Source organism: Endocarpon pusillum (assembly GCF_000464535.1).
Source record: "Endocarpon pusillum Z07020 unplaced genomic scaffold C734253, whole genome shotgun sequence".
Classification (NCBI taxonomy): Eukaryota; Fungi; Ascomycota; class Eurotiomycetes; order Verrucariales; family Verrucariaceae; genus Endocarpon; species Endocarpon pusillum.
Genome location: NW_006913602.1, coordinates 627,508 through 650,245, shown reverse-complemented (window position 1 = coordinate 650,245; position 22,738 = coordinate 627,508). Strand labels below are relative to the sequence as shown.

Genomic DNA, 22,738 nt, shown 5'->3' with positions numbered 1-22,738 from the left:
ATGTAAAACATCGAGTACGAATATCGAAAGGAAGACAGCCTGGGCATTGCTCTGCAAAAAGCGATTCGCGTGCTTTTGAAACACCAAGTCGCTGTATTCGATCTCCTGGCCGGTAGTATATCGGAAATCGAAATCTCGTTCTTGAAATATGCCACAGAACATCAGCAGTGCAAAGTCGAAAACAACGCACACCTTGTCGGGTTGCCCATCTTCACGAGATGTGCTGACGCCACCCATTCGCCTGCGTGCTGACATTGCTGAGAAACCTAGCAAGATACGATTTGAAAATGGCCCTAAGATTTACCTTCCCCTTCTGTCTAATGCATTAGCATGTAGATTGAAACGCCTGTCGGACATCCCTGCCTCACTAAATGACCCAAATTCGCCACACAGAGACTGATAGTGACAGAACTTCCGCTCAGCGACCTTTTGGTCTCCCTCAGAGATGTTCCGAATGAGTTTTCCGAAGATGAGCGAGACGAAAAGTCCCTTCTCGGTGCTACAATAGTCGCTAACGACATGTCAACCTCGACCTCATCTTTAGTAGCAGTGGCACAAACCGGCGAGATGCAAGAAATGGGATCACAAAGACTCTTCATGCTTGGGCGTATGCTTGCATTTCAAGTTTCTAAGCAGACGAGAAAATGTTCATCGCGTGAAGATCTATACCGGACCCTTTTCGTGACTTTCGGGCCAAATACAAACAAAATCGGCAATAACAGCAGTCTTGATGCCACCAGCCAAGGAGCAGCCAACCATTCCCGATTATTGGCATGTCTAACCATCACGGACCAGCGATGTGAAGCGCATCTCATGAAGGTGAACGAGCATAGAAATATCACGATAAACTTAAAGACGCCGCTGAGAGACGACATCCAGCAATGCCACGTTCTTGGAGGATCGACAAATATGGAAACGGGTCGATATGAGACGGAGAGGATTTCCGTATGGCAGCGCCTTTTGCTTTCCTCGAGAGTGGTTGGGGGTAAATATTTCCCCATCACCCTTTTCATCCATGTACAAAATAGATACATGTAGCTCACTACTCATAGCAGCTTACGAGAGGTTTGTGGGTCTATCCCGTCATTAATGTCCAGCTCCGCAGGAAAAATCCCAAAATCTCATCCCTCACCATAATACCATTATCTCTAAGACATTCTCTCCTTCACCCTCCTGTAGTTGCCACAATATCCTGAATACGTCAAGCCCACTCCTTACCACCCCTTTAACGACCTCCCCACCTCTGCCCTCCGCCCTCCGAATTCAATGCCCTATCTACGGCTCGTTCTTCCTCCCAACCCTGACAACCTTCCCCTTTCCTATCTCTAACCTCCTCCCCCCCATCCCCCGCCCCCATCGACACACCCGGCCTTGCACTCACTGCCCCCCGCGGATGACATCTTGTCCGTTTGCGTCGAACGCAAACTCCATGTTTCGCCTATCGTTGTGAGCGACGACGGAGAAGATGTGGTAGGTCCACCTAAAGTAGACTTAGCCTCCTCTTTTACGGGACTGATGCCGGTGGTGGAGATGAAGGCTAGTAACATCTTATTTTTTCGGCTTCCCTTTCTTATAGATTTGTGAAGCAGATCTCTGCTTGCAGGTAGGAGAAGAGAATGGAGAAGAGACATGAGCTATGAATGGGAGAACGACTTCCAAATCAGGTAAATCGCTCGTTTTGGTTTTCGTGCTTCCCTTACTTCTTGTGGAGTTACTTGAATCGGTGCTTCGATCTTATGAACCTCATTCGCCTTTCATATCCATATATCCCCTCCGTGACCAATGTACCTATTAGCGTCCTTGGCATAAAATAAGGTTTTTGAGCCGCATTCGATCGTCAAAACAGTCCGCAGCTCGATTTTTGTATAAATTTCAGCCACCAACCATGCTACGACCACGGCGAAATACACAAATCCCTCTGAGATACAGAGATAACTCACCTCCGCAATCACTACAAAACAACAACCAGCGAAAACGACGCAGAATTGACCCAGAAAAGGTTGATCGAAATAACGTTGATCAAGCCTTGGCAGTGATTGCCCCTGCGCCAGAATGCGCAGATAAACCACCAACACTAATTTCAACAGAACTCCCTCATTTTGAGGCCAATTACGTTCAAAATCGAGATGGAGCTCCTCGATATACCGGTCTATCGGAACTGGGCTTTTTTCAGCTCTTTTTTAGCGATTTAGTGGTCGAAATCCTCTCTAAAGAGACCAATTCGTACGCCGAATATCACCTTCGACATCCTCCATTTCCTCCTCTTTCTCTCCCGTCTGACTGCCACTGGGTACCTACTACACCGGCAGAAATACGTGTATATCTGGGCATAAATCTCCATTTTGGCTTGTACCAATTGGCAGTACGATCGGACTACTGGAAAATGCATAATTTAGGTCAATTTATGAGCCGAGCTCGATTCGTTCTCATTCATCGCTTTTTTAGTACAAATAGCGCTCCTTCTTCGTCAAACGCACCCTGGTTTTATCGAATCCAACGCATATCTGACCTCATTCGAGCTGCCTGTCGAAATTCGCATTATCCCTCCTCTCATATCGCTATTGACGAAGCTATGGTCGCCTTCAAGGGCCGTTCAAAGCATACAATCAAGCTAAAGAACAAGCCTATTGATACAGGCTACAAACTGTGGTGTATTGGCGATCATGGCTATATTTGGAGCTGGCTATTTCACTCTGGAATAGAGGGCGTTGAAACGCTCGAAAAGGGTAAAAAAACGAGCTGGCCGCGCCTGCGCTCCGCAGGCCACGGGCACACAGAAAACGTCTCTTTAGCACCTACATTCGCGCTTGTTCTACGCCTTGCTCAACAACTCCCAAAACAGCTTGAATTCTGCATCTATTTAGATAACCTGTTTCTAAATGTACCTGTTGCGCAGTGCCTTTTGGCCATGGGGATCTATTGCATGGGTACAACGCGCAAAAAGGCCGACGGCTTTCCCCTCGATCTTCAAAGCTATTTTGATAACAATAATGAGTTGTTATGGGACTCTACTGTGGCAGAAGTAGTAGATGACAACGTTCTATGCTTCATTTGGCAAGACAATAAGGCTGTAGGCGTTATATTTCGACTGCTCATAGCCTCCACAGAGTCGAGGATAAAATTCAACGTCTGCGGAGATGCCCAAAACTGACCTCCGAAAATCAACGCATTTTACGCCCTGTTTTTAACGGTCAACCGTTCAAACAGCTCTTCATACCAACGGCTATTGACGCGTATAACCATCATATGAAGGGCGTGGACCAGGCGAATCAGCTACGCGCGGCTTTTACGTGTCATCGAAAGCAGAATTATCGAACGTGGTGGCCCTTGTTCTACTTCCTTATTGACGTTGCTCATACCAACGCCTATTTGCTATGGAAATGGAGCAATAACGTACAAAATCATGATAGCTATAGGGTCTTTATGAGCGCCCTATGCGATCAATTACTGCATTCGAATGATCCGAAGAAGGAGGAGCAGAAGGAGAAGGAGAAGGAACAATCCCATTCTCAACCCACAACAGTGTTTCGGCGCCACCATAAACACATACAACTCAAACAGCGTGGCCGGTGCGAGTGGGGGAAGCGTCATTCATCGGGCTGTTTGCGCAAACGGTCAAATAAACGCAAATTTGGAACCGATATTACAGAAATAGCTACCAACGGCGTCAACGAGGGTATTTTAGGAGGCTCTCTCACCCATCAAAGATGCAGCAAATGCCAGATTTGGCTCTGTACCAAAGGAGACTGCTGGCAACAGTATCACAGCTCAATTGAGGCCAATAGCTAGATAGAATAGCCTCAATTCGCCGAAAATAGACGTTTGTTGACGTTTTTGGACCCCTCATAATGATCGACACAGCGCTAATAGGTACAATCTACACCCCTGTCTGGTCACGGAGGGGATACACGTTGTACCAAAGCACACTTACCACAGACTACCTACCTACTCACCTACTCATCTCATTCCTTTTAATTAGCAACCATCGAAAAGAGCTAGCCCCCTTCTTTCTTCCACTTGTCCAGAACCCTTCATTGTATTCCCGACTATCCTTCGTAGCCGCGCATGCGCACAGTATTGTGTAACACGCCCTCCATAGTTACTACAAAGGGAATGAGTTGCCAATCATGTGCCTTGCCGATTTGGATTAGTTGATCGGAGCTGGAAGGGCCGAGCGTCCGATGCGGATTAACTAGTTAGGCCCCGGGTGGATTTTCTGTACAAAGGATCACTCCAGCTGGGGAGTAGCAAGTCGAGGATGTATCTTCGTAAGACCTCCTTTACAAAGGAGAGCGTATCTTATGGACTTCTACATTCCCCTTCTAATATCAATTTACCCGGCAATTTTCCGATGTCTGATCTGTCAGACAAAAGGCTGGTAGCGCCAGTTGTGGCCGCGGTCCTTTTGGTTCAACAGATTCGATAAGCTGCAGACTGAGTACCTCGACTTGGGGTCGAAGCTGTTCCTCACACCGCAGTGGGTGTGAGAGGGTACTGTCGCTCGATGAAAGCAGCCGAGATTGCCCCCTGGACTCTTTTGGGTCTGTCGTTTGTCCATACTTCGAGTGAAGGCTGAATATCATTTAGCCGGGGATACAGGTCTTGATCTGTTTCTAACATATGGAACTGTTTAGCACACATGTTATTGAGTGAAATCTCTGGACCAGCTGAGAAATCAATTCAAATCTGCCAAATTGCTGCGATACGTATGCCTTACTCTGTTCACCGTTGGCAATGGATAGTAGGCCGGTGGTGGAGATAGTTCTGGATCTCTCTGCTATCGGGCCCGACAAATCTGCAAGCTGGGCTGAACTGAGCAATGTTGGCAGACTTTGCTCCCGTTGTCAAGCAGTCAACTGGGAACCTGTCCAAATGTACCTCACTGTTGCTGATGGGTATACTAATTTCCCTAAGATTCCGCTCTACTCGACCTATCCGACCCTGGCTCAGTTACGCGCCGCTGCTCACGAGGGCTGCCATCTATGTACTCTAATAATCGCTTGTCTACTTTCTGCGAGATACGAAAGCTCAATATCAGAACGGATGTCAGTTCTAGGAGCTCCCGCTTCGTTTAGCGTCAACGACAAAACTGTTATTAGCATTGACGTGGAGGTTATGGCGCACTCCACGCCCGTATGGTTAACTGTGGGAATAGATCAATGCCCAAATGCGCTTTTGGGCATGCTCACTCGTTACATGCCCGTCAAAGCTGAAATAGTCAAGAGATCGTGCCCGATCCAATTTTCATCGCCGGCCGAGGACATCGCACGCTTTTGGCTTGAAGACTGCTGCGTAGCGCACGAGCGCTGCCAAAGCGAGACGCCCCTGTTGCCAAAGAGAGTGGTTGATGTGGTATCAGGTCTTGAGCCGTTTCTGTTTATAACCCAATGTCAGCGAGGAAGATACGCCGCGCTAAGTTATTGCTTCGGCAATGGTCCTGTTCTGACTACTACCGGGGAGACTCTACATGAACGACAAGCAAGCATAGCAATGAGTATTCTACCCCAGACCGTAAGAGATGCCATCGTCTGGACACGGCAACTCGGACTTCAATATCTCTGGATCGACAGTCTTTGCATTCTGCAGGACAGCTTGTCCGACTGGGAAGTTGAGCTGAGTACAATGGCAGACATCTACCGAGATGCAACCGTGACCATAGCCGCAACAGCTGCTTCACATGCCAGCAGCGGATGCGCCCCCGTTCGCAATAAGCTACAGCTTGCACCATTCACGCCTCTACCAGGAATTGTAATCGAAGCTAATTTCAAACGCGATGCATGGATATTTCGAAAAGGCCCTCTTGAAAAGCGAGGCTGGACATTCCAAGAAATACATCTTTCGCGGCGGGTGTTGCGCTGCGGCGGCGAAGAACTCGCTTGGCAGTGTCGAAGCCGCAGTTACTTAGAGAGCGACCCAGATCGACCAGTTAGCTCAATTACTAGTAACAGTGATAATTCACCACGAACACCCTTTGGAACAAGACCGCTGGACGATACACGGAACATGAATAGTTTCACTGCCTTTCAGAGATGGTATCAAATGGTCGGAGAATTCTCGACCCGCATTCTGACTTACCGGGAAGATAAAATGCCAGCTTTTTCGGGAATAGCACGTCATTTTGCCCAGCTGCTATGGCAAGACGAGAATCTCTCGCCAACAACAACGAAGTCGGAGGACAACACGACCGCAGCTCAGATCATAGCGGCACCTCCAGACAGTCAACCACCATTCCGTTATTTCTGTGGACTCTGGCACGATGATTTCCTCCAGGGCCTCCTCTGGCACTGTTACGAGCCCGGCAGCCCTATTGCCTATCGTGGCCCAACTTGGTCGTGGGTATCTTGTGAATCCACTATCATCTACAATACCCACCGATTGCGAACTGATGACTTCTGCGCTCATGTGTTAGACGTTAGCGTCACGGTTCCCGGTCTGAACCCCTATGGCCGGGTCTCATCAGGTAAGGTCACGATACTTGGGCCTGCGGCCCCTATACCTTCCAGTGCCTATAAAGATGACTCTGGAACGCAGTTTGAAATGCATTTCCCCAATAGCCTTTCGTGGGATCTTAAGGGAGCTCCGCAGCTAGGCTGTATTTTGTTCAAACTGCACGAACAGCACTATTTGATCTTAGCACCAGAAGCGAGGTATCATGCTGGGAGTTACAGACGAGTGGGCTTGCTTTCTCACGATCCCGCTAATCTTGCGGTAAAAATGCTTGATTGGCAGGAAGAAGTTGTTACGATCTTATAGAACTGGGGATGCGTACCAGCTATAGGGCATGCAGTCCGTAAGAGTGACTGCGATCGGAGTGGACTAATTCGCATCTGATTAGTGTTGTAACAGCTGGGTCTGTCTATTCTTCCAACAGGCACAAGACTTTGATGCGCCCTCTCAAAAGCCTTGGTTAAATTTTCCGTGGTCAGCACCGTACTGCCAGTCGCTGGTCTTGGGTATCGTACAGCGGAGCCTCAGGTAGTAGTAGCGGACACGTATCTTGCCGGCTTCATGGATCCAGTGGTTATATGCATTCGGGAGCTTTTCAGGGGCGGGGAGGAGGCGTGGACTTAGACCTGGGCCTGTACAATGAAAATCATCATACCTTGACTGCTGTTATTTCCCAAAGAAAAACAAGTGGAGAGCTTGAGCCTTACTAAGAAAAAACATTGTAAGATATTTTACATTCCATTAATTAATGTCGTGGGGGTATCTCGTTGGCCTGCAAAGAAAAAGAACTGACTGTCACGTGACTTGATTTCCTGTTGCCTTGGCATACGAATTAGTCATAGGCTTCAGAGAGATTCTCTTGCTTTTTTGCTGTGTTGACTAGCTACTCACTCACTCATTCACTCACTCAATCAGGTTACCTGTACGATTATCCAGCTGTGCTCTTGCTCTGTCTGCTCCTCTGCCCTCGCTGGCGCCACCCTCTGCCCTCCGTGACCCTGTTACTCCACCCATATCCGCGATAATGGTTCGTATTTGAATCTAATAAAGGTATAAAGGGTACTCAAAAGACGTCAGAGGGAGCCCGGATTGTGACTACTTTGAAACATGGATGTACAGATTCGGCGTAGTCTTCATAGACTGCCAACATAGCCATACTGGTGATCGCACAGCCTGCACCTGTGATACCACATATCTCTCCATTGATTGGTTTCGAGTACGTCCAATACTTGAAAGCTTGAACAGACTCGAATTCCGAAATGGCCAATGATCACAGCGCCAGGTCTCCTTCTCATTTTCGCTTGGGTCTGTACAAGCTCATGTGCTTTCTCATGCGACCGAATAGCCAATCAATATACTATGGAAACCCCCACATGTTGCAAGCATCTTGAACGCCATCTCCATGACCAAGACGCTTTTCTTACAGATCCTCGAGATCTTTGCAATCACGCAGTGGAATACTGAAATAGGTTTTTAGCAGAGCCGCGTCTACTCCACCCTGATGGGCCATTCAATGGCTCGGCAGGACTATTTTTATGACGGACACTCAACACCGGCGGCAAGTTGATCAGAGCAGTCATGGTCCCTGTCTTACGATATGTCATTCACGACCGTTGTCGACGTGCGGTTATGGCTCAGCATGACACTGGGGAGGGTCGATGTAGAACCGGGGTCTGCTTCTCTTGTTTCAGACCACCATTTTGGGCTCTTTAGTGATATGTACAAGATTTCTTGGCAAAGCAAACATACTGCTTCTTTCTGAAGGTTGAGCTTGCGAAAATACACCCGGGCTTGTTCCTGCCCCAACCTCCTGTTCAGACGAACTCTCCCTATTAAATCCAGAGCAACTCAAAAAGCAAGCAATATCTTCCACACACTTAATGCCCATTGGTCTGCTCCCCCTTTGCACACTCTATCACCCCCACATTTGTTCCTTCTGCCTTCCAGATCTTGATGAGTCGTAGACCCGATGAAGGCACTAACTCTTTAAACATCTTCTCTGTGCGTTCCTTAGCACCAAGTCCCAGCATACACAAGTCAGTCTGAGCATTCAAGGGTGATGGTGGATTTGACATGATCTGCTCACAGATGAGCACTCGAGAGTCGGAATCCATGGCTCTTGCGAGATGGGACAGTATGATGCGACAATTATCATCATGCCAGTCGTGGATGATACGCCGAATGAAGTACACTAGCGCTCCTGTGAGAGATGATTGTTAGCTGTTTCCTCCGCAGTCAATACCCAAGGGGGAAAAAATGCGCACCTTTGACAGGCTGCTCTTTGAAAAAGTCGTGTGGCATCTTCTTGACGTCCAGCAACATCTCGTCTTTGGTGTTTTCCGCTTCCTCGATCACAATCGGTCGATCTTGCATGACCAGTCTTGATGCAGGTATTTCTGCACATGATGCCATAATTCTCTTCAAAGCCTGTCCCTTGCCGCTACCGACATCAACAATCAGGGTCCTTGATGAATCTCCATTCTTGGCATGATCAGCGATCCAGCTGTAATCATACATTCCTGTGACTGGGAGCACTTCATCCAGCGTCGCCATGCTCAGGTTGAAAGCCTTCAAACGTTTTGGGTTGTCGTTCATCATCTCCCAGAAGTTCTTCTCTTCGCAACCCCAGGCAAAGGTGGTTGGAACATAGTTTGCCTCTCTGGGTTCTTTGAGACCGAACTTTTCGAAATAGTTTGGCCATTTGGTGTACGTGATCATGCCTTCGTCGAACCTAAGTTTGGCACAGGCGCATCAGATAAAGCGCACCCACAAGATGAAATGGGGAGGCATTACATGATCTGAAAGAACGCCCCTTGCGGATTTCCATCAACATAAGTCTTTGACAGACGGGTGTGGGCAACCTGATTTTCCCCAATCTGCTTCAGTAGACCCGTTGAGACAAGCATCCACAGAATGCGAGCTGAGAATATCAGTAAGTGCCTTGAGCGTCATTCTGGATGGTGCATATCTGCTCCCTGCTTACTAAGAAGAGACTCTTCAGCTCCAATACTTGCGGCCAAGTCGCCATAAGATATGCTTCCCTGCTGAGGAATTTTGTCGAAGATTTTGAGCTCCATCATCATACGCAGAGCACCCATTTCCGCCATCTACACGCCGTAAGCAGAAATACTCCGACAATGCTGGATTTGTCCAACCTGAACCGAGTACTCAAAGGGTGTTTCTCCTGGGTCTTTGATGGCATCAATGATCTGCTTCGCGTTGTTGCTCATCTTGCTACGAAGGAGGAGACTCTGCTGTCCAGATGCACCCCTGTAAGCTTTCGCGGCTTCCGCTAGGTTCGTGGCCCATTGTTCAAGAGAGTCTGCCAAATCGTCCTCGCCATTCATCGTGTGATTGTTTCCCATAATCGTACCATTCATCCCGGAATGATCTTCCGTAACCGTCCCATTCATTGCGAAATGATCTTTGGCAGCCGAACCGTTCATTGTAGGATGATCTTCAGTACTCGTACCGTTCATTGTCACCTGGCTGCCCAATGATAACCCGAAACTCTGGACTCTGCTTTGCAAACTGGAGGAAATAAGCAACAGAGGGTAATTACGTGAACTTGAATCACGGAGTCAGTAGTTAATCCTATTTATTTTTTTGCGCCGGCATGTGAGAAACACTTGTGCCTATTGCTTAGACCATCAGTGGTGGCGAACACTGTTGAATCAGGATAACATCTGACTGGACATCTGAAAAGACGGCCCATTGTAAGTTCATGACTCCGCCAGGATTGTGTTCACTGGGCCTCCGACCCACGCATTCCATCGTACCACACATCGAGAGCGTGACCCGTTAGGATGGACACTGGAGCTCAGGTTTACTGGTCCTACCGGCGATGCTAAAGGCGCGAGAGAGGCATTCCGGTTTGGCAGCGAAAAGTCATCCTATCAAAGCACTCAACAGAGCGGGGAATAAGATATGGTCTCCTGGACACCTTGCTAGGCATTGTATATCCCTGAATCCTTACCGCCTTTCAGCAGAGTTTAAATACGATGACGGCCAGGTCTGCTACTCGATCAATCGATAGGCACTAATGCAGCACTATACGACTAGATTGGGCAACTGCAGGAGAAATGCTAAACCCTGCCAGGAACAGTTTAGCCGCACTATCAGGCCAAGGGTCCAAGATCTTGTTTGCTATGTACTAGTACGGTAAGAGGCATAAGTATCGTTAGTCCGCCCTGGTAATACTGTTATCTAACGCCCTCTCTAGCAGATACCCTTACTGCCCTTGTACGAATGACGTACCCTATTCGACACCTTTAACGCGTTCAACGCGTTCAACGCGTTCAGCTTCTTCTATTCCGTACTACTATTCTATCTTGTAGAACTGCTCGAATCAATGCCAGCGAGATGTCAGGCAGTCATTGAAGCCAGGAGATGCATACTCGACTTTAGATACATATCAGGCTAGTCCTACTCGAGCGAGTTTTCTGTGTTCTATCTTGGCATTTACAAGTCGTTACTAACAGAGCTAACGATACTTACTACGGTAGGAGGCAGAAGTAGCCATAGCTCGGCACTAGTATCTTTACCCGGAGACGGCCTGCAAACGAGATCGCTATGCCCTAAATAGTTAAGCAGTTCTGTGATAGCCAATAAGTATGAGTACTTGTCAAGAAGCTTCTAGACATTAATGTGGCGCTGTATCTGAACTAGCTGTTACTAGCGCCGAGCTTGCCTCCTACCGTAGTATGCCTCCTACCGTAGTACCACTCTAGTACGTACAAATGAGGGGCAATTTGAACGGCCTCAGCCAAACCTTGCGCGGATGACTTTGCAGGGAAGCTGAGAAGGAGATCGATGATTGCAGATACCACGTAGAAAAGCAAAATCCTCCCGCATCGCGAGTTATTCTGCTGAAAGGGATGAGTCTTCCTGGTCTCCTCTATCTTATGTACCTGTACCTGTTGGTCTTGTACCACATTCCCAGAGCACGCGTCGGATCGCTCTACGTCATCAGCATGCTTACTCCTCTACGTAGGGAGCAAATCAGGCCACCATCTGTGTTGAGGCAATACATGCTCGTTGCTTGCGGGTTGTTCTGTACTCCGTACCACAACAGCAATCTATCGAGCCTCTTCGTGATGGCGAGAAACACCTCTAAGCACTCTGCTATCGAAAGTGGCTCGTCTGACTGGCGCCAGCGCTTTCCTGACAGGACTTGCTTTTCATTAGGCGCGAGCCATTGCTAGTCAAGTATGTTACTAGTTGACCAAGGGGATGACCCTTTGCCACAGCTTCCGAATCGTCTCGCATCGGAATATTTATGTGTTTGTGATTTTGACTCAGCACCCAGTTGCTCTTACACTATTTGCACTTATGCACGACCTGCAGCTTCTCTGCATTCCTGTACGGGGAATGGTCCGCACACCAGACAGTACTACTAGTAGCACACTGCACGCCACACCACTCTTTTTGCGAAAGCGCCACTGCAGTTGACAACTTGACTTCTGCAGGATGGTGACAAGGTTGCCAAGTGCATGTTTGCCGGTACCTTACACGAGCCACTGCAGATACTGTCATCTCGTGCAACGTGGACGTTCCCTCTTTCTCAGCTTACCTCGACTATTTAAGCCACAGCGGCATGCTGAGGAGTCGAACAACCGGAGCGGCTTACAGAGACCGTCCTTGAACCAGTACCTTGATAAAAGCGTCTTTGGCTGAAGCGCAATAAACATGGCCGAACAACACGACGACAATCAAGCGGAACAGCAAGGGCCCATTGAGCCAGATGCAAGTCTTTGTTCTTTACATCTGTTCCAGCTACTGACTTGGCGACCTTAGACACCTTTTGACGACGAAGGCTATGCCGAATCAAGGTATTGCTTTGGTCAGTAGTTGTCGTTGAAAGCAATCTAAGACTCTAGCCAGTACCTCAAGTTTTGTCACGTCTATTGCATCCGAGATCAAGAAAGGTACCGTCGAGAATGGAAGGGTGTATGCAGCTTATGGCAACCACGGTCAGTCTCCTCTTCAGGCTCCTGGCTCTTTCAGAAGTGTCTAATGCCGTTTTTAGAATATGGTCTTCCTGTGGATGATTATGAGCTTGACCGGCTTGATATGAATCATCAGAAATACACCCTGCTACAAGGAAACAGGCTCTTCCTGGCGCCAATAACACCTACTCCTCAGAAGATTCTGGATCTGGGAACAGGAACAGGTACCACCTGGTGCGCACTCGTACTTCTGACATGCTCATCTCTTGTCAAAGGTATCTTTGCAATAGACATTGCAGACATGTATCCTTCCGCCAAAGTATTTCGAGCTCCACTCCAAGCAGGAGGGAAATGAATGCTGATGCGCCTAGGTCATCGGTACCGACATTGCGCCTGTGCAACCACAATGGTATGCCAGTAGACGTTCCCAGAACGGAGTCAAACTAAACGAGTGAAGGGTCCCGACGAACTGCCAGTTTGAGATTGAAGACGCCGAAGACGAGTGGACTTTTCAGAAGAACGATTTCGACTATATCCATGGTCGAGACTTTTATCAATCCATACGTGATTGGCGGCGCTTGGTTCAGCAAAGCTACGAGTGAGTTTCGCTTTGCGCGAGGTTACCTTATGCTGTTCACATGGCTCAAATCTTTGGCAGTCACCTCAAACCAGGTGGGTATCTAGAACTCGCATGTGTCTATCCAGTGCCTCGATGTGATGACGAAACGCTTCCTCAAGATTGCGCATACGTCGAGGTCTGCCAGACCTTTCAAGAAATTGGGGCAAAGATGGAAGCTGATCCGGATGCTCCATTACATTTCCACGAACATATGCGCGAAGCCGGCTTTGCCAACGTTTCTCAGACGATTTTGAAGATTCCAACCTCACCTTGGCCAAAGGATCGACGATTGAAGAAGGTTGGTGCTCTGGAACTGATGAATCTGATGGAAGGCGCACAAGGGTTTCTGCTCCGAGGGTACACGAAAGAGTTTGGGAGGACGAGGGAGGAACTGGAGCTTCTTTTGATGCGAATGCGAAAGGAATTGACTACCCAGAAGTACCACAGCTACGTTTCTTTGTGAGTATCCAACTTGAGAGCTCAATACTATGACGCAACTGACCGGTCTCACTACAGCTATGTCGTGTATGGGCAAAAACCCGAGGACAAGAGTCAGTCAGCGGAGGATATTTGAGCGGAGGCACATTGTCGGCTCGATGTCTCGATGGGTTCTCCAGGTTTGACCCAGCCACGTGGAGCTAGAAGACGTACGTAGTAACCAAGCCCAAGAGACTTTTTGACAACCGGCCCGCCGGCAAGGCCGCTTCGTATTGATGCGGCATGCAACATGTGAACAGGTCTATTTTTATGCATATTATACCACGGTACGGAGTAGCATAAAACAGAACTTCCAGGTTTGCTGTGGGGGCGTTAGTCCATATGTTGAATCGCCTTTTCCATCCAATATATGCACTGATCGTCACTATCTGGCAATCCTGAACTATTACGGAGTATGCCATGATACACTCTCGAACATGTCACCTTTAATACTTTTAACGCCTGTGGCTTGCTGTACTATCTAATGTTTAGGCCCTCAGATCCTTTTCTGGGCATGGCTGTGGCGGACAAATCACTAACTCAGGGAAACTCAGTTACCATTGGCTAGGCGGGCCTACCTTAATCCTACTGTTACCCACCCATTGTTCTGGCTGAACCGAATTGGCTGCACTCTGTCACAATGGTCCATCACTGTTGCGCACTTCTTTCTCCTCCTTTCAATTAATCGGTCCTCTATATTGGTGTACCAGTCGCCGTCGCCGTTTCCTTTGCCGGGACTTCCATTCGCCTCTTCCTCGCATAATACTTTCTGGCGCTATCCAGGCTCTTGGAATTAATTATCGAGTATTCTAATTGCTAATTTACCAACTTAAAATTCTTCCTTACACTCTCCGCATGCAAGGTACCTCGCTTGACATCCTTGAACGGTGCCTGTCCAGGAGTTGATGATATGACCGCCTCGATGAGCAAACGTCAACTTGCTCGCAATGAGCGAGATTTGCAAGATCTTGTTGTTTCAGTGCCGGGCAATGATCGATGCGCCGACTGCCAGGCGCGCAATCCAGGTAGTCTTATCCTCTCTGGCTTGCTAGCTGAAGCTGACTCAAACAAAAGGATGGGCCAGCTGGAGCGTGAGTCCCAATTCCCTCAAAGTCGACCATCCTCCACCTTGATTGCTGAGAGCGAAGCAACGTGGTTGCGAAGAGGTACAGGAAGACAGCTGACACTGTATGGGTAACAGTTGGGTATATTCCTCTGTATGCGCTGTGCCGCGTTACACCGGAAGCTGGGTACGCACATCTCCAAGGTCAAATCTCTAAGCATGGACACATGGTCGACAGACCAAGTCGAGGTATTCACTCAAAGCACACCGCAGGTGTTCCGACGCTTACACAGTCCCGGCAGAATATGAGACAGAATGGCAATGCATCGGTCAACAAGACTTACAATCCCAAGAATACCAAACCCGGAATACCATTGGATGTTAACGAGGTGGACATGGCTATGGAAAGATTTATCCGGCAGAAGTATCAGGAAAGGAGTTTGGCAGATGGCAAACCACAACCCCCAAGCCGGGATGAGATCAGTGTACCAGCGAGATCACCGCAGCCATCCCCTACGCCTTCAATCCACATTCAACCTCAAAAGAGAGGCAAGATCTTTGGCTTCAAATTACGTGCCTCTTCCTCTGCATACCCGACCTCGAAACGTGATACAAGAAACCTACCACCCCTTGAACCGACGATTGAAAATGCATTTCGTAGCGAAGTGCACTCCAACAAGCCATCCAAACCAAGGGTCAGCGGTGACAGTGAGAAGGACAAAGCCACCGAGGACAAGCTTGCCGCTTTGCGTGAGATGGGATTCCCAGATGACAGGAGGAATGCTGCTGTCTTGAATCGTCTGAGTGGAGACTTGACTCGGACGGTTGAGTCCTTGGTCAGGTTAGGAGAAGGAGGACCTGATTCACGAAAAACCACTCCAGCTGGATCCAGAACTAACACGCCCTTAAGAGCCACATTTCCAGACAACGCACAAAGTCAAGTCTCAACTGAACCACGCACTTCAAACAATCCATTCGACCCGCCAGCTCGCGCGGATACACTGGCCGTGCCACAGGCGCAAGGACAACAAGCAGCATCCTACAATCCATTCGACGTGCAGAATGGACCGCGTAGCGCTTTCCAGCCAATGGACCAGGCTTTTCAAGCTATGCAAATATCTCAGCCCCTGTTCCCACACAGCACCGGAGGTTATCCCGTTCAGCAGCCTCCCACACAAGATCCGCGATTTCAGCACTCCATGACACCACCTGTCCCTCATGCGTCCCAGCAGTATGGATATACGTCGTCACCATCTACCATGTACAACACCAATCCGTTCCTGCAACCAATTCAGCAACAGAATACTGGCGTATATGATTCTTGCGTGCCCTCGCAGCAGAAGGGGCCATATTCGGCACCTGCCACGAATCCTTTTTTCAGCCAGCAATCTTCGTACGAGGCAGCTCCAACACCACCACCACCATCGGCTCCTTTACAACCACAAAGGAGTTTCTCTAACCCATTTGGCATTCCACCTTCCCCTCAGAATGCGCCTTTGCAACAGCAGCAATACCCCACCCCTGTTGACCACCAACAGACATTTCCTCCGTCTAATGCTATGCAACAACCTTTCTATCAGCAACAAAGTCCACAGTCTCATATCCAACCTCCTTCTCAAAACTCAATACCATCCCAGCAACCACAAGTGCCTTCCCAGTATTCACCTAATCCTTATCAGCCTCAGTTTCAATCTCCAATGTCGCCGCATTTCCATCAACAACCGTCTCCGTTGCGGCCACAACAGACTGGTCGCATTGATAAAAAGTCAATTCTCGCCTTATATGATTATCCTCATCTCGCACCCCAACCGATGCCCGCTACACCAGACAATACTACTCTGATGGCCGGGACAGTAGCTTTGAATCCGTTCTCAGTTACAGCTCCGCAAAATCCAAACCAAGAACCTTTCACCAAGAATGCCGCTACACCGGCAAGGAGAAGCGCAACCATGCCTACCTCCAGTACGTCCATGTCCCTCTCAACGGCGGGCGCAGGGAGCAACAACCCCTTTCTGAGCGGCAGTAACGACATCAGCCGGCAGAGCAGCGCTGTCCCTTCCCCAGCTATAGCACACGCCCCACCCGTGGCATCAAACAGTATCATGCACCGGCATGCAAGCCAAGAGAGCGTCAGCCTCGCCAATCTGGAGAGTGGCAGGCATTCACCGGACGCTTTCGCTAATCTGAGCGCGAGGTTCGTGAGGGGTTAATTAAAAGCACAACCAGAGGCAAAAGGGAGAGCATGTCCGTGGCTTCGGAAAAGGGTTCGGTCATATTGGTCGGGCAGGAGATTTTTTTCGAAAAGGAATGTGTATAGAAAGAGATGGTCAAATTCATGCCGCGCTGAATGTATGTCTGTCTGTCTGTTCCCATCATGTATACCCCCAGCGACCTGGAGCGTTATCTTTTCTATTCTAGTCTTGGGAATGAATGAAATCTTGGTCAGTTCACGAGGTAAAGCTGTCGTGTCATACAGAGAGAGAGAGAGAGAGAGAGAGAGAGAGATTCGTCATCGTGTTCTCATACTCATGGCTGGCGAGATGGCATGACTACTACTACTGCTACTACTACTATTACTACTACTACTAGTTTCAGCGCGCATATAAAGGAGTGACTGGGTGGTCGGTTTTTTCTTTTGGTAATGAACATGTTTTCCTGAAGAGAATGGCGCGCGCGCAAATGTCACACAGACTGGAGAGAGGTGGGGCAGCTGGAGATTTTTCAAAGTGTCAGTCATATATATGCGGTGTAACCGCCCTGTCAGCCCACGTGAAGCCTCTTGGACAAGTGAAATATGTGTCTGTATGCGCTGTGCTGTGCTGTGCTGGGCTTTGCTTTGTGGATTTTGGGTTGGGGTATAGTTGGTTAGGTAACAAGATAGAGTCAGGCAGGTCAAGCGATGTGGATCTGATCTGATCTGACCTGACCTGACCTGACCTGACCTGACCTGACATGCAGGTATCAGTCTTTGCTTGGGTATGAATGCATTAGGTGTTCCGCGGCTGTCTAATGGTCTGATGGGTTTGCGGGACTGGGGCTGTGATGGAATCTAGGTATCGCTTTCTTTCCTCGAAGCGACAGCGACGAGAGCTGAGTGGGGATGTAAACGTGCGCTTTCGGACGGGCGGAACCGGTTCTTTATACATGTGCGTGAGGCGGAATCATTCACGACCGCGCACTCTTTCTTTCCCTTGCTGCGGATCTCTTCGACCCAACCGACTGCCAGCCTGCATCCCACCATCCCCTCATCCTGGTAAACATGGAGTCTTTGTCTTTGCCTTTGCGCTTGGCCTCGGGTCTATCTACACCCTCCTCAACTGCCCACGGCCCCTTAACCCCAGTGAGGAGGCCACTACTCGTACCGTCCCTGCTGTGCATCTCTCGTCGCCAACGCAGCGAATCTGGCGCGGTTGCCCTGTTTCCCCTGTGCGTAGCCGAGTAGTCTCTTGACACTGTTGATCAACCCTACCATCCCATCCTTGTGATCCATCTTGATCCTTCTCTCGGGGAATAAACACCAGACCACTACATCCCCGCGCCTGCGAAGGTCATCGTGCCAATGACTGTTGAATCCACGCCAGCATTCGGAGTATCCACTCCCTTGCAATGCCGTATCCATGACCTGCTCTGCCGCGGAGAAGAAGATGAGGTAGTCGGGCCACGCTCGCTTTCCTTCACTGTTGCGTTCCGCCAGTCGGCGATGCAGGTTCTGCTTGTCTCTTGCCATGAAGATTCCAGAGCGGGGCGAAGGAGGCTGGCGGCTCATGTTCCTTCTAATCCAGAGTAGCGGATCCGAGTAGAAAGCGTCTGCTTCGTCCATGTAACTCGCCTTCTCTCCGGCTGAGAGATGTAGTGGTGGCTCGCACGTCAAGGCCCAGGCCGAGATGGCCGGGTGGATTAGATGGCTGCGCCAGGGGGTGGAGTGGCATGGCATTAGAAATGCGGCTGTGAGGTTTTTATTTGCAATAGTATTTGAATTTGGATCGCGGTTGGGGTTGTGGGTTTGGGAAGATAGGTAGAAGGTTTCATGTTGGTGGCGGAGGTAGGAGAGTACGTCTATGACGCCGCGGCCGTGAATGTTGGTGGTGTAGATGGCAATGGTGGCGTTCAGAAGGATGAGAAAACATAAGAGGAGGCGTTTAAGAAGGGCGGTGGATGGAATATGGCGGGATCGTGGAGCATGGATAAAGGAGGGGGCAAAAAATTGTATTAATGGGCCTGCAGCCAAGATGTGGAGAAGTGGTAGCAATGGATAGATAAAGCGAACTTCTTTGTGAGAGAGTAATGAGAGTGCGGTAGGGACGATGCACGAAATCGTGGCGAGCTGGGAAAGGATTGTGCGCGTTAATGTTGTTATTCTTGAATCCGTGCTGAGCAAGCCTTTGTACAACCCAACCAGCGTAAAAGGAAGGGCGGCTGTCAGCAGAAGTGGAAACCCCTGTGAAAGGTAGTAATGCCAGTCGTTTTTACCGTAAAAGACGGATAAAGATTGGACAAGATTGAAATATAAGAATTTCAATGGTGGAAAGGTCCAGAACCGATAGTAAAAGCGATCCACGAATACTGACAGTATTAGAATCGTAGAGCCACAGAGGAAAGATTCCCAAAGAAGTGTGCGCCGTTCTCGTGTAGTGGCACGGAGGAATGAGATAGATCTAGACGATGTTGACATGTCCGATCCTTTCCAGGGAGTTGTAGCAAACCCACCACACCACCATACGCTTGACATATTCAGGCATGTCATGGCAGCAACAGAAATCCATATCAGAAGGTTCGTCGGGCGTAGGATGGTCGCAAGAGCTGCAAGGAGAAGGCAGCGGCGCAACCTTGTGGTCTCATCCACGTCGTCGTGACCAATACCCTCACGCTTTCTCAAACCCCTGTCGTCGTATCTAGCATGACCTCTATCACCCAGTGACCACTGCCAAGGCCAATTGTATAGCGCCGCAACCGTCAAGGTCGTCTCCAAGCAATTGGACAAGGTTCGCGTCGAGCAGAACCATTGCCAAGGGCTAAGGACTGTCAAAGCAAGTGTTGCCCATGCCTGACGACTATGGTGACCAAATACCCTTTGTGCCAACTGCCAGGTGTAATAATCGCCCAGTGCTGCGAAGAATGCTTGCAAGATCTTTGGTGCGGCTAGCAAGAGTTCCGCGCGTGTTGCTGCGCTCAATCGGATGATGTCAACACCAAGATTGGTCAGGTAGTAGATCGTTGCAAAGATGGCAGGGTGTATGGCTGATCGAAGGGCATTCTTCCATTCCTGAGAGATGGTTAGCTGGTTGCATCTCAAGCATCTGTGGAGCGTACCCAAGTTATCCAGGCTCCACAGTTTTCTCCAAACGCCATCTGCCATGCCGGCTCTAGAGATTGGAAGTATTCATCTGGCTGGAAGAAGGTCCTGATGGTCAGGGCGTTGAGTATGCGAAAAGCGATAAGAAAAAGCAGGATGTCCTGTTGTGAAGTAGAATGGGCCACATTGCCGTGAGCTTCGCGCTGTCTCGACTGGCGCCCTTGGGAAGATTTAAGCTTGCCATGGGCGTTGGCAGAAGCCGCTGACAGATCTGATGAGGACGTCGACATGATCAGCGTCCATCATGGTGAAAGGGGGCGAAGCTGACGAGCATCAGGTTGATACTTAGTAGTATCCTCTTGCTCTATCTAGGCATTACCGGTTTACCGTACTCGAGTATTGGGTCTGCGTGGCTGAGAGCTTGGAAGTTTCGCCGGAGTCTTAACTAACCCGCTTTGTCTAAACAGCCACTTTCTCGGTTGGCGTCGGAGCAAACCCCCTGGAACCTTTGTGGAACCCCCGCCTCGCCCCCTCTGTTGATTTCTCCAACGCATCCCACACTAAGCAGGGCTTCTGCGCGTCAACCTTCTTATAGGGATATTCATCTCCTGCACCTGCGCTTAGGAGAACACGTACAATAATCAGTCTGCTCGTCGGATTCGGAATTTTCATAGTCATGTGGTCATATTCTGACTCACCTGGTGATATTTGAAGGCTTTGGAATCCAGACCAAAGTCCTCCCGCCTCCAGAAGAAACCATCCTTCGATCCCATAAATTGAAAACACTGCACATAATGGCCCCAATAGCTGTCTCAGAGGACACCAATTTCAATGGCCACACCAACGGCTCTACTCTCAAAGCGACAGCACCTTCATTCCACCCTACCAGCAAAACAGAACCGTCGAAATACCATGCCTCCTCTTCAGACGAAGCTATCCATGTCGAACACACTTATGCCGCCCACAACTACCACCCTCTGCCAATAGTGTTCGCTCGTGCTTCAGGCACCACAGTCTGGGATCCAGAGGGTCGTCAGTACCTCGACTTTCTGTCCGCCTACTCAGCTGTCAATCAAGGGCATTGCCATCCCGAGCTCGTAAAGGCATTGACAGAGCAAGCATCCACACTGACACTGAGCTCGAGAGCTTTCTACAATGATGTGTTCCCGCGATTTGCTGAATTTGTTACCAAATTCTTTGGGTTCGACAGGGTCCTACCCATGAACACTGGCGCAGAAGCAGTGGAGACAGCAATCAAGATATCAAGAAAATGGGGCTACAAGGTCAAGGGTATCCCAGAAAACGAGGCTGTTGTCTTGGGCGTGGCAGACAACTTTCACGGTCGGACGGTATGTTGTGTCTACGATGCTTCACCGCATTGATGACTTACACATCTCGAAATTGTAGTTCGCCGCCATTACCATGTCAACAGATTCGGAATCACGGGATAACTATGGCCCTTTCGTACCAAACATAGGATGTTATTGTCCCGTTACCAAGCAGCCAATCCCTTTCAACGATGTAGAGGCAGTTCGGACAGCCTTCAAAGCACACGGCCATAACATTGCTGGGTTTCTCGTGGAGCCCATCCAGGGGGAAGCCGGTATTGTGGTTCCGGATGACAACTATTTAGCAGAGATCAGGAAGTTGTGCGATGAACACAACGTCCTCATGATATGTGACGAGATTCAGACCGGTATTGCACGAACGGGGAAGCTACTCTGCCACGAATGGGCAGGCATCAAGCCGGACATGGTACTGCTGGGCAAAGCAATCTCTGGAGGGATGTATCCTGTATCCTGTGTTCTCGGCCGTAACGATGTCATGCTCACCGTTGAGCCCGGGACGCACGGCTCGACATATGGAGGTAATCCACTCGGCTGCGCCGTTGCCATCCGAGCACTCGAAATTGTACGAGACGAGAACATGGTTGAACGCGCACAAACACTAGGACAGAAATTCAGAGATGGATTGAAATCGTTGAAAAGTCCGATGATCAAGACCATCCGTGGCAAAGGACTGCTCAACGCGATTGTCATTGACGAAACACAAACAGGAGGTCACAGTGCATGGGATCTGTGCATGTTGATGAAGCAAAAGGGTCTTTTGGTTGGTCGAGCCCTGAAAATTGCTCATTTGAGGGACTCTGAAGAACAAGTTGCTGACGGAGCGAAGGCCAAACCAACTCATACGAACATCATCCGATTGGCACCACCGTTGGTGATCACGGAAGAGGAGATCAAGCAAGCCCTTAACATTATGAAGGAGTCCATTGAGGAACTCCCAACGCTCAAAGGCGAGAAGGAAGATAAAATCATCCCACCGGAAGAGAAGAACGTGCGCATTCAAGTGGACAATTAGGGGCCCGCTGAGCAGGACACAAACATATGTTATGGGTCAAGGTCGAGCCGTATTGCGTATGCATCCATTCGTGGCATGGGGTTATGAATCCAATATCTGTAATTGTGAGGGGAAAAGCCGGAAGGGTTTTTTGTTGATTCACAACAGACGAACAAGATAGTCGTATGGGCTTCAAAGATAGCTGACCAATGCGGGCAGGATTGAAGGAGAAACTGGTGAAGTAGTAGTGACCAGGTAGAGACTCTATCTTGGATGATGAGATCTCTTAACCTTGTTATCACATCGAGAACAGGATTCCCACTCCCGTCAGCGAATAAGACGCGATTCCTCGGTGAAAAAACTTCCCGTCTGGACCATGCTGAACATGTAGGCGTTTGAGAACTATTTTAACATGTTGAGATCAGGTGGACTGTGTCTTAAAGTGTGTAAGAATCAGCCTTCGCCTGATTCTTATGATATAGATTTAAGAGATATAAGACTGTTCGAAAAAAGTTTGATATTCTACATACAAAATAAGACAAAGCTTAATC

General features: G+C 49.1%; 6 protein-coding genes across 6 annotated transcripts; 4 read left to right on the top strand and 2 right to left on the bottom strand.

The window, feature by feature from the left end:
* Positions 1 to 4,734: 4,734 nt before the first annotated feature.
* On the top strand, positions 4,735 to 6,753 carry EPUS_00204 (uncharacterized protein; the record flags this gene model as incomplete). Its single annotated transcript, XM_007789233.1, has 1 exon — positions 4,735 to 6,753. One exon carries the CDS (start codon positions 4,735 to 4,737, stop codon positions 6,751 to 6,753), a length of 2,019 nt encoding a protein of 672 aa, XP_007787423.1.
* A 1,571-nt stretch (positions 6,754 to 8,324) lies between these two features.
* Positions 8,325 to 9,893, bottom strand: EPUS_00203 (uncharacterized protein; the record flags this gene model as incomplete). Its single annotated transcript, XM_007789232.1, has 5 exons — positions 8,325 to 8,647; positions 8,712 to 9,178; positions 9,241 to 9,367; positions 9,431 to 9,554; positions 9,609 to 9,893. The coding sequence occupies 5 exons, from the start codon at positions 9,891 to 9,893 to the stop codon at positions 8,325 to 8,327; spliced, it is 1,326 nt and encodes a 441-aa protein (XP_007787422.1).
* A 2,372-nt stretch (positions 9,894 to 12,265) lies between these two features.
* Positions 12,266 to 13,588, top strand: EPUS_00202 (uncharacterized protein; the record flags this gene model as incomplete). Its single annotated transcript, XM_007789231.1, has 7 exons — positions 12,266 to 12,278; positions 12,327 to 12,419; positions 12,476 to 12,714; positions 12,767 to 12,804; positions 12,853 to 12,993; positions 13,054 to 13,473; positions 13,531 to 13,588. The coding sequence occupies 7 exons, from the start codon at positions 12,266 to 12,268 to the stop codon at positions 13,586 to 13,588; spliced, it is 1,002 nt and encodes a 333-aa protein (XP_007787421.1).
* An 813-nt stretch (positions 13,589 to 14,401) lies between these two features.
* On the top strand, positions 14,402 to 16,764 carry EPUS_00201 (uncharacterized protein; the record flags this gene model as incomplete). The annotated part of the gene is made up of 2 exons (XM_007789230.1): positions 14,402 to 14,657; positions 14,693 to 16,764. The coding sequence occupies 2 exons, from the start codon at positions 14,402 to 14,404 to the stop codon at positions 16,762 to 16,764; spliced, it is 2,328 nt and encodes a 775-aa protein (XP_007787420.1).
* Positions 16,765 to 17,906: 1,142 nt separating this feature from the next.
* EPUS_00200 (uncharacterized protein) lies at positions 17,907 to 20,137 on the bottom strand (the record flags this gene model as incomplete). Its single annotated transcript, XM_007789229.1, has 2 exons — positions 17,907 to 19,817; positions 19,865 to 20,137. 2 exons carry the CDS (start codon positions 20,135 to 20,137, stop codon positions 17,907 to 17,909), a joined length of 2,184 nt encoding a protein of 727 aa, XP_007787419.1.
* A 504-nt stretch (positions 20,138 to 20,641) lies between these two features.
* Positions 20,642 to 22,208, top strand: EPUS_00199 (Ornithine aminotransferase; the record flags this gene model as incomplete). Its single annotated transcript, XM_007789228.1, has 2 exons — positions 20,642 to 21,196; positions 21,255 to 22,208. 2 exons carry the CDS (start codon positions 20,642 to 20,644, stop codon positions 22,206 to 22,208), a joined length of 1,509 nt encoding a protein of 502 aa, XP_007787418.1.
* Between the last annotated feature and the right edge of the window lie 530 nt (positions 22,209 to 22,738).